General features: G+C 39.2%; 1 protein-coding gene across 1 annotated transcript; it reads right to left on the minus strand.

Annotated features, from left to right (window-relative positions):
* Positions 1 to 5,467: 5,467 nt before the first annotated feature.
* On the minus strand, positions 5,468 to 11,728 carry LOC140227451 (neuronal acetylcholine receptor subunit alpha-6-like). Its single transcript, XM_072307855.1, has 6 exons — positions 11,597 to 11,728; positions 9,839 to 9,883; positions 8,533 to 8,642; positions 7,141 to 8,026; positions 6,194 to 6,388; positions 5,468 to 5,671 (listed from the first exon to the last, which is right to left on the minus strand). Exons 1-6 carry the CDS (start codon positions 11,690 to 11,692, stop codon positions 5,468 to 5,470), a joined length of 1,536 nt encoding a protein of 511 aa, XP_072163956.1. The 5' UTR covers positions 11,693 to 11,728.
* Between the last annotated feature and the right edge of the window lie 503 nt (positions 11,729 to 12,231).

Here is a 12,231-nt window from a genome sequence, read left to right on the forward strand (position 1 = left end):
TGATTATCGCATTAGGCCTATTACGCACAGAATCATTCAATAGGCCTCTATCAACTTGATGGGCCCTTTGCGAGGGCTGGAAGCTGGGCTTATTACATCCTGACACTTTTTCTACTGTGTGAGGACAGAATTAGAGCACCCATGAGATGCTTAGATACAAGAGACGCTGACTTCCACTCAAACCTTCAAAATGTCGATAAATATTTGTGGGTGATAAACTTTGCCCAAATGCCAACTGTCGATGTTGCCAATTTTCTTATCCAGGGGTGGAGGAGCCCTCTACAGCAATTGAGCTGTCCAATCACCTTATCGCGCCCTCTCTTGTATTGCCGAGTTCAGCCTGTGACAGGTGGTATTCTCACGGAGTTGTTCAGTTCAGTTTCAGTTTTTGCATTCCGTTTACAAATATAACATACAGTATGTAACAGACAACATAATCAGAAAAAAAAACCGACAACGTCAAATTGAAGGTAGTGTAGACTAAGTTTAAAGAGAATATATCGGAATATATATATATATATATATATATATATATATATATATATGCAATGACATCCACTGTTTTAGATTTAGAGGCAGAGAATTCCAGACATTTGGCCTATGATGTATGATGTTTTACTGTTTTTTAGGCTATAATGATTCAAAGGATTTTCAAGATGATAAACCGGGATGATTTGACGTAGTGAGTATGAATGAACTGCAGAGTTTACAGAAAAAAAAAAAAAAAAATCAACATTTTAGGAAGACGGTTAGGGTTATGTTCATTTTTGCCTAAAATTGCAGTCTGAAAAGTATGTAGGCCTATATCATTAATTTTCATCATTTTTAATTGATAAAATGGGGGATCGGAGCACCTTACATATTCTACCCGTAATCTAATCACTTTATTGAACTACAGACGTCTTAAATGAGACTTTGACACGAATTCTATACGATTCAGAGGAACTACTTTGTTATGACTCAGATTTCAAGTATAATTATAATAAAGTGTACACGTAAAATGTTGGTTGGACCAGAAGTATAAGAAGTTGGTTTAATTAGTTTTGACCGACGCGAATACATTTCTTTCGCGCACATTGCAGAATTTCTGTGTATAAAATTATATTGTTGTTTTAGATACGTGTATCTATATGCAGGATTATATTATTGATGAGAGATCTACGCGGGTTATTATCTGCCCCCCCCCCTTTTTTAGAGGCTAATTGTATGCAAATCTAATGAAGGTGTGGCGGAGCAATACCTGTCCGATCTCAAGTGTGATTATACATAATATTGTGATAAGAACCAATTACCCTGATGCTATGTCCCCGACCATAAGGTGTTCAGCTAGTGTTGTATTGGTGGTAAAATACTGAAAATGATGGAAATGAGAAGTTTGTATATAATGAAAGGTAAAGACAATAAGGCTCATACATGTAAATGTTATATTGTGATATTTTGCCAGCTAACTGCCCATGACACAGAGTTCAGCTCATCTCTGGATAAAAGATGCATATACTTCAGGTCCAGCGCTTTTTCTTTCTTTCTTTTTTCAGTGATTGGGGTCTACTCTTCTTTGCTGCGCATTTCATATTAACGCTAACCCGCCCGTTTACAGGGGAAGAGTTCAAAACAATGCACGATGCATCATACCAGATTAAGAAGCAGCCCGACCAGACGCCAGGCGACTTCTGTAGAGCGACAGGGCAGTGGATATCTGTTATAGTTAATTAAGAACTTGGTATTAGCTATATACACGCCGGGGCGTCAGGCAAGACAAAATTAAGGGGGGGGGGGGGGGGGGAGATCAACATTACGAAGTAGTAAATCTTTCAAAAATGAGGAGTTCCCACCCCTCCCCCACGGCCCGAAATTGATTGTCTGCATATGGATGGTTGGTTTGTTTGAATGTCTGGCGGATCTTTGTATAGTAACAGTGGTGGATCCAGAGGGCGGCGCACCGGACGTGCTTCCCTCTTTATTATTTGTTAAAACAAAAGAAACCTCCCCTTTACGGAATTCCTGGATCCGCCCCTGGGTGTCAATGTACACTAATATTGTGTATTCATATTTGATTTGGGATTTGCTGCATTGGCATCACGTTTTAATGATTCCAAATTCAGTGTTTTCCGCTATATATAGTTCAAACTATAATGTATGATTGCTCAATTCTCTCCTTTAATTTTGCGGTAATATTGCTTATCGTGTTTCACAATGTAGAGAAACGAATCCATAAAAAGTTAACAATAAAATGGGACAAGATGTTGTCTTTGTTGAGTCGATCCGGGGGACCCCGATATCGACTCTCATGCACACAACACACAAATCAAATGAAACACCTCGTATATAGAAGCTTGTGCATGGTACGAAGTGGAACACACTTCAAACCAAACATTTAATGCAGTTATATCAAAAGGCACAAACCAGCGTCAAAAATCAGCTTTAAAACACAATTACATAATATAATAGCATGTCAGTTTTTGCATGGGGCAAAATGGAAACAGCTACCTTGTGTATGAAAGACCGAAACAGTATTATCCGGATATGTTCCGCGTATTATGTACACTATGATACACTTTACATAAAACCAATCCACTCCTCTGCTTCACATGACAAAAAAAAAAAAAAAGTTCTACCGTTTGCCAGTTCATAATGTGAGGTTCGAATGGATGCATTTAACGTTGCGGCACGGTGGGATCATGCCTTCGTTCATCGTTCAACGTCAGCACACATTAAATTTTTTTCTTCGCCCAGTGATACGCGTCACCCAGTGACGTGTACATGACACAGTGACACGTGACTTATGCCAACAGCTTTGAGTGAAAAACTTTTTTTTTTCTCCAAAACCACACTAAGCACAAAGACCCCAAGCTAGTGCTCGAGGATGCATGAATCGGTGTTCAATCCCTCCTCAGACACACAATCCTTTAAGATTAAACAACAACAAATATGAATATTGAATGTGTAATCAGCACATTGCTGAAAGTTATCACATGAATAGCTTCATGCTTATTAAATGCTTATTAAGTTGAGATATTAGCAAAGGTGCTAAAAATAATAAAGATATTCGGAATATTTTTAATCATAATTTCAGGAATTCTCCCTGTTGTTATACAATAACTGACGTATTAGTGGAAAGGTTCTATTTTGCTCTTTCTGATGATGGACTTACTTCAAAATGTTTTGAAACGGCGCTTGGCCCATCTTGCAATGAATTCTTCATAATGTATAGTTTGGACGTAATGCGGAGTTTGGAAATATTCGGGAATTTTCTCATCACATGCCGTCTCTGATACAAATGAATAAGTATACGTGTGCATAATGGTGATCCTATTTGTGAGTTTGTGTGTGTGAGCGTTTGTGTGTATCCTTGCCTATCAAACATTTTGTGTGAGTTTCATGGTTGTATCATCGCACCAGTTAACACATTGCAGCTGGACCAATATTTCTTTGAACGCATGTCGTGATAAGACATGACGTATAGGATAGAACATGGAGCTAAGAACCACTGAGAACTTTTAATTCCACACTATCGAGTATACCACCGCCTTCTGCCGCCCATGCAGGCAGGAACGTCGAAGCTATGTTACTAATAACTGGCCTCGCGGGATTCAGCACATTTATATAGTTATTATAAGTATACTTTTCATTCAACTGTTGAAGTAGATTCAGGTCATACCTTATATACCTATATTATTAGTTCTTAAGTCTCGTAGACATACTCATAATTTGCGCAGTTTCAAGGACACTCTTCTCTTACGAATTCCAACACGTAAAACAAAAGTAACCTGTGGAGACAGAGCATTCGCCTGTGCAGCTCCCAAACTCTGGAATGATCTACCACTAGAAGTCATGAAATCCCTGACTGTAGCAGTCTTTAAATCACGACTCAAAACACGTCTTTTCATTTAACTGCTAATTATCATCAAGCACATCAGGAGCTTTTGCAGCGCAGTAGAATATAATGTTTATAGGTTTGCGCTTCATAAATTGATATATTATCATTATCATTATTATTATTAATAATTCTGACAAGTTGCGGCGAAGCGTCAGGAATCATTTATGATATAAACTTTTATCAATATCAACTCTCTTCTTTGTTGAGAATGATTGTGGTATCTTGAAAATGTTATTACTGCACACTACTATTCCAGGAAACACATGGGCATTTTTCTTACACGGTGTTCCTTGGTTACAACAAACGAGGAATTACATTGTTGACAGTATGTACAGACATTGGTATATAAAAAGTATTATTAAAGGGGATGGCTAGTAGCTGATCAGTGGGAATCAGTGGGAATGCTGGGGGATGATTGTTCCAATCCTTGTGGGATTCATTTAAGAGTACATGATGTATCTATTGTTGTGTGAAAATTATTTGCTTCAGAATGGTCGCATATTCAAGTAATGTGCAGTTTAATGTTTCCAGGTTATTGTAGCATGCCTGTACAGTGACGGGGCGATTAAACTGCACATTACTTGAATACGAGACCATTCTGAAGTAAATAATTTTCACACAACAATAAATGTAAAATGTACTCTTAAATGAATCCCACAAGGATTGGAACAATCATCCCCCAGCATTCCCACTGATTCCACCTGATCAGTTACGACATAATACTAGCCATCCCCTTTAAATTTGCATCACCATGTGCATGCGATCAGAACTTTAAAGATGATAATGTCTCCAGTTCTCATTATTTCTCTTCTCACAGCCACTTGATATTAACCTTTGAATTATTATCCGCATGGTCAAAGAAATCTGAAAATTCTTGTAAACTATAGATGATCATGATAATCAACTGCTTGTAAACTAATACTCAGCAAAATATTGCAGCTGTGTGTTCGTACATGTCATTTCATATACCTACTAGGATTGCATATGGACCTCATTTTATTTCTATCATTCAAAACTAGATTAGATGATTGTGATAAAGCGACTGTGCATTTATGCCAAGGAATTTATAATTTGAAACAACACTGATGGCACACACTATTATATAAAATACATTATGTCATTATTTGTTTGGTATAATATTTGCTTTGCAATTGCATACACTAACTTCATATATTCATGACCTCACTTTTGAGCATCATTACAAGTAGTTACTGGTGACTGAGGTCATCATTGGCATAGCTCACAACTTTCGTAAAAAAAAATCAGCCATTATCTAGTGATAAAAAAAACATGATAAATAAGTCGGGCTGTTATTCACAACACTCGAGTGGACAGCACACAACATGAATATTCATGGTATTCTGCAGACCTTCCGGTGGTCTAAGAGTTTGTTCTCGAGATTTGCTTTGGGCGGGGTTTAGGGTTCGTAAGTACGCACAGCAGAAACTATAAACACCAAGGACCAGATGAGAATCTTTATCGCAGTAAAAAAACGTTCCGTGACGCAGATGATTGCATAAGTTCAACTATTGGATATCTCCAACGAGCTTTGTCTCCTATTACGCTGGGTGCATACCCATACCCCTGCGATCACGCGTTGTGGATGTCGGCGTAGGACAATTTCTGCAGTATGATAGGCTCGTCGTATGTCAGGACGGGGTGGGCATCCTTTGACTCCCAGAAGATCGGGGCTTGGATGAAGATGACGACGGTGCCCACCACGGCCACGATGAGGAAGATCCAGAGAAGGACTCGGTCGATGACCAGGGCGATGAATTTCCAGTCCTCTTCAGACTGGGTTGGGGAAAATGTATAATTAAGGAATAGTGTGATATTCAAATACAAAACGCTTGAGATGCTTAGGTTGTGTCAAGCTGAATAAATTATCAATTTGGACCGGAAGGTATCGACATAATATGCGTTGTTAATCATCACACCATAAAAAAAAAAGATAGGGCTTTATCATCATTGGCAAAAAACAACAACAAACAAACATATATTTAGATGCAAGTTTCTTCACTTGGTCTCCCTCTACAAATAAAAATTTATATTTAGCCATGTTCGTCAAATAACCATGCGAATCGTCGTTAGCTGGAGGTAAGCTTTGTAAGTAAACATTACGGTATAGTCTCCTGAACGCTGAATTGTTCCAAACCAAACTTTTTTTTTTTAGGTTTTGTATGAAAGATCAGCTGATTAAATTTCCTTCGTGTAATAGATATTAGATTATCTAACAATATATACCTATAAAACACACAGGTAGACACACACATCTAGATGTAGAGATATCGATGTAGAATAGAGATAAGACGGTACCTGGTCTAGTTCGTCCTCGTACGTGATGTTGTCCTTGATGTACTTGAGAGCCGAGAGCAGGGCCTTCCACTCCTTGTCTCTGTTCTTTTCGTCGTCGTCGGACTCGCTGGAGTCGCCGCGGAATCGTCGCAGGTTGCTATTCTCCGTCTCCCGCCCCTCTATCTCCTCGCGGAGCGACGGCGTGATCGTGCGAAGCTGTGAAGAACATTCACGACAGAACAACATCACTTGATATTAGATGCAACACATTATACTAAATCTATACTCTAACAGTCTATAACTATACAAGTCTGCAAGATGTGGAGTAGATTTTGTATAACGTTCCACATCAAATCTATCATTGCAGAGATGTTTAAATCATCGTCAAACAAGATGTTGTGAACATTGCATTGCTACGTGATTTTCCATGCATTATGGAATGAAATATGAAACAAATAAGAATGAACCTCTCTCTCGAAATTACATTGGTAGTCATGGCATCCTTCACACAGAACATATTGTGTCATTGCAGCGTCCAAACAGTTTCTCGACTTAAATCTATAGCGTATTACTTACAGCTTGCATATCATTTTTACTAAGTGACATTAAATCGGTCTTAAAATTTCCTATTGCGGAACAACTCACCCATAGAGATAAGAAAGCAGCATTATTCAACATTTCTTTATGTATATAAGCTCATGAAACGACTTTTGGTCTCAGTGATTTTTCACTTTAAACATACCAGGAACTCTTGCAATGTACTGAATATTTATATAATTTCTGCTCTTCATGAATTTATGATGATGTATTAAAGGATTTAGCTTCGTATATCTCACGTGACCAAAATAGTTCTAGCGTCACTTCAAAGCCGGTTTACATTGTGTTATCATTAAGGTGAAAGCTAAAATGACGTTACTTGATATCCATATTTTCTTTGTGGTAGCACTATGACTACATTGTGTTATTACCTCAAGTTTGTTATAGGGCTTTCCGTTGAATCGTTTGAAGCTGCCCGTTTGTCCGTTTCCTGACATCCTATCATCCCAGGCACCGGACGTTGAGGGCGTAAACACGTAAGGGTTGTTGTACTTCCTGATCGCTTCTTTTTGGAGCTTCTTCTTCATCTTCTTCTCCTTTCGCTCCTTCACGCCATCGGGGCGCTCCATACAGAGGGCGCGAGGGAGGTAGACGAGGAACCAGCGGCGAAGCCAGTCGGGCAGCTCGTGCGTGGTGATGCTCCGGAAGTGGACGTTGATGGTGACGACGGTAGCGAGGATGGAGAGCGACACCATCGCCATGGTGAAGAGCATGTAGCGGCCGATGAGGGGAATCGTACGGGAGGTGGGTGGGATGAGGGACGGAATAAGCAGGAGGAACACAATGAGGGCTAGGAGCACGGAGATGGAGAGGGTGATCTTCTCCTGGGCGTCGGACGGGAGGTAGAAGACTAGGGCTGTCATCAGCGAGATCAAGACGCAGGGAATGACCAGGGTGATGATGTAGAACAGCGGGTTCCGGTGCAGCACGAACGTGTAGGTGATGTCCACGTAGATCTCCTCGCAGCACGGATACTTGATGGAGGAGCGCACGGCCGGCGAGTCCACGATGTCCCACTCACCGTTGGCGCGGTAGTTCTCGCGTTCCACACGGGGGCTGGTCGCACGCAGGTCTACGGAGGAGCCATCGTAAGTCCACGAGCCAAACTTCATGATGCAGTTCTGTTCGTCGAATGGAAAGAATTCGATGTCAATGGTGCATGAGCTTCGGAAGATAGCAGGTGGCTTCCAGGTGACTGTGCCGTCATATAGCACGGTGGCGCTGTTCATAGTTTCGATGTCGTACGCACCTTCAGCTCTATAGATGGACATAAAAGAGAAGATCAAGAACAGAAAAAAAAAAGACGGAAGAGAAAATAAGAAAGCGAAGACGAAACAGTGATATCTGCTACTGCAGTCTGCCTTTGAACAGGAAAAATCCAAAGAAATGGCATAAGGGCATAAATTCTGATATCGATTTCTGAAATCGCCCAGATCACGGATTTGAGAGGGAAACCCCAAGTGCCGGCCAAAAGGGTGACATGACGTTTGCTCCTGTGACAATTGCTCCGGCCTGGGGTTTTTTTTCCCCCCATGGACTTAGTTTATAGGGATAGGATTATGATAGGGTTTTAGGTTTAGTTTGATGTGAAGATTAGGATTAGGGTTCGGGTCATGTTTGTGGGTAGGATTTATGTTTGGCTTAGTATGCAGATGTTTCATGGGAGCAACTGTCACGGAAGCAAATGTCATGGAACCGGTATCAAAAGAAGGAAGGTTAATTTTCATTATATGCAGAGTTCAGAGACGAAAGAATGTACTCACGTGTTGTAGAGGACAAGGTCTGGTCGCCAGAGCTGCTCAATGGGAAAATGAACAGCAAGGATGCCGTCGTAGTCATCGGGGTCCCAAACCAATTTGTAATCTTTCCACACCTGAAAGATGGTCATAATGAAGTCAGGATATTTCAAAGCTTCTTTCGTTTTTACTACATCTAATAGTGTCTTACATTGAACACTCACACATTTCGAGGTAGTACTGTTTACGATCATGAGAAGCGTAACTTTAACGGATCATTCATGAAGTTGCCGGGAATTTAGGCGTTCATCATCCTCGGTTATGTCCTTAACAGTGATACGTTGTAATTCGCATCTTGCCTTATGTCTGAATGAGGCAAAGCCATTGCATAGAAATTAGTGCTTGTTACCAGTTGAGGTGAAGTAAAAGAATTTTAAATATTCATTTTCGTTGTTCACCATGGCAACTCCAACATCCATTTAGCTTGATGACAATGCAACTGGCCACCAAGAAGTATGTGCCTGATTCGAATCCTATATTGATTTGATATTCAATCCATCGAGTTTTGTCGCAGGAGAGCTATAGACAAAGTAACCTTCTTAATTTTAAACTCTCATTTACATTATATACTTCTCTTTATCATTATTAATTTTGTACTTTTTGGCATGTCATGTTTACTTTTTCTCATATCAACCTCATGAACGGTAAAGGACCTATCAAAACCTGCCTGTGCTTGTTTTGTTCATTTTCGCCTTTGTTTTTTTTTTTACCTTTTACACGGCCCTGCATACAGGTATAACCTTAGTTTTATAACGCGTATGCTTCAGCTGATGTCTACTTCCACCTGACAGAGCCACAACTATTTTATTTCATTTCATTTATTTTCCACATCCTGATACAAAGCATTTACAAAAAAGACAGGAAGGATAAATACACAGTAGAACATTGGGACAATACAGGAAAAATGTCCAACTTACAACAATTTCACAACAGAAAAACACATTTTAAGCATTTATTTCAGTTTTTTTTTTTGGGATCAACATAGACCGTTGGTCTTTCTATGGCTGATCCCAAATATATCACCAAAGAATAGTTACATTGATGCAATACACACGAGAAAACTATACTACAGAAAGTACACAATACATATAAGAAGGCAAGAGTCATCAAAGTGTGGTACTTATACACTGAGTAAAACTTGAAACTTATGTAGGTTTAACGACTTTCACTATCAAAGCACACACACACACACACACACACACACACAAAAAAAAAAAAACCCGACAAAAGAATGAGTGTTGAGACACCTGTTATAAAACTTTCATACACTCACCTGTTTTAACCAAATACTTGTTATCATGATCTGGTTCTTCTCATCCTGAAGAGAATAGAGAATAAAAATCATGTATACTGATTAAAGCTTTCCACTCAAAATCGTGGCAACGTCAAGTAAATAGACACGCAATAAAATATTTACTTTAAAGGAGAAATCCAGTCCAAATATAAGTCGTCTGATAAGAAAGAGTAAAACATTACGAGATCAACGGTAAAATTTTGATCGAAATCGGGTAAAAAATAAAGAAGATATGACATTTTGAAGTTTCGCTGCTTTTTCAGGAAACAGTTCTTAAAAGGTTTATATGAATATGCAAATTTGATGACAAAGTGAGCATGTCATACCCTCACAACTTGCTACATAGTTTGTACATAAAATTTCAGAATTTCCATTTTTTTTCTTCATTCAAACGCAATAATGCCCGAGGCTCAAATCCTGGTATATCTAACTGATCACTATTCTGAAGTTATTCAATCAGGGATAACATTATGTTTTAAACGTCAATGACAGAAACACTGAATTTTCATCATTTTTTGTACACTATCAATGGAAAATTGTGAGGGTATGACATGTTCAGCTCACTCATTTGCATGTTCATATCAACTGTACAAGAACTGTTTTGCAGAAATAAGCAAAACTTTAACATTTCATCGGGTACTTTCTTATTTTTCATCTGGTTTCAGTCAAATTCTTACGGGTGAATTTGTAACATTTTACTCTATTTTACTTATTTTTGGACTGGATTCCCCCTTTAATACCGAATATAAACAGTAAGCAATTGTGAAAGCTGTGCAAAGAATAGTTATTGGTGCTCTTCGAATTGTTTTTGATGTACATTTTACGGGACACGTCATGATCATGAGAAAGTATCGTCTTTGATTATACTCACGCCGTCACCACTAAACATATCTTGTCCAAGTTCACAATAATATAAACACTTCTCCGTACATCTTTTTTTTTACGGTTTCTCTCCCCTTATTAACAGGTTTTTAATTTCAAGGATTCGTGGTATTAATCGTCAGAGGAAATTGTTCATGCTGAATACACAGATCGAAACCAGCCTAAAGAAAAATGGGTGGTTGATATCTTGTGCTGTCCGACATCCTATTTCCCTGTAACACTCAAATATACTGCACGATATCATTAACAAATCACTTAATTTGCAAATTCTTCTCGCTGTTCAAAATACATGCGACAGTATTCAAGAGAACTTTATCAACAATGAATGAATGAAATGAAGTCATCATTGGTGTCTAATTTTGACTGCTTTAATGACTACTCAACTAAAACATTATGTTGTATTGATTCAATAATATTTTGGTATTTAATTGAATGACCACAATGGAAGTCACGTGACATGAGAATATGATTCGCAGACTCTGGAACACACACACACACACACACACGCACACACACACACACACACACACACACACACACACACACACACACATATATATATATATATATATATATATATATATGAGTGTATATTTGTTTTTTTTTATTAATTTATTTATTTATACAAATACCATATCCGGGCAATTACCCCCCCCCCCCCCCCCCCCCCCGGCAATTACCCCCGGCTAAATACTGGTTGCTGGTAAGGTTAGAGTAAAGATTAGGGTTAGGAGTTTGGGTTATAGGGTTACGATTAGGTTCAGGATTAGGATTAGGATTAGGGCCACGGGGAGGGTCCGGGTAATTGCCCAGGGGGTAATTGCCCTAGACCCTACAAATTCATCCTCTACTTACGATGTCGACAAGCTGGGAGAGTGCGAGAGTGAGATCGACCATGAGAATCTCGGAGTCGTTCTGGACGGGCCGGATGAGGGGGTTATACTTTCCCATCAGTTTGTTGTAGAGGTTCTCAGCCGACTTGGAGGCATGGGTTTCTGTGGCAAAACAAGGGGAAAGCAGACAGGTGCACATTTGTGAGAATGTTACATTAATCCCCTGCACGTACTTGCGTGATTTCTATATTCTTATTTCATATCTGCATCAACTAAGGGATTGACTCAGGTCAATGAGAGGGGTCATCCCACTAGACCGACACCCACGAGCCAACAGCCCACGAGTTCGACATTGAAAACAGGTTCACGAGTCATACAGCTCACGAGGCATACAGCCCATGAGTTCGCCACTTTTGAAATGACTGAGATATCCAAAACCAATTTTAATCCAATAAACTTCGATTTCCTCTTAGAATTGTATGATCTTCCCTATATCATTTTTTTTTCATTTTCTCACAAAAAAAGAGATAAAATCTGAAGCCTTATCTCAACCAAAACTATACCATCTATTTAATCTTTTTACTTACTAGAAATGAAATCGGCCCTATACAAGAGAAAACGGCATGAGAAAACATCGCTCCCATTGCCAATGAGGGC

Source organism: Diadema setosum, chromosome 4 (genome assembly GCF_964275005.1).
Source record: "Diadema setosum chromosome 4, eeDiaSeto1, whole genome shotgun sequence".
NCBI classification, from domain to species: Eukaryota; Metazoa; Echinodermata; class Echinoidea; order Diadematoida; family Diadematidae; genus Diadema; species Diadema setosum.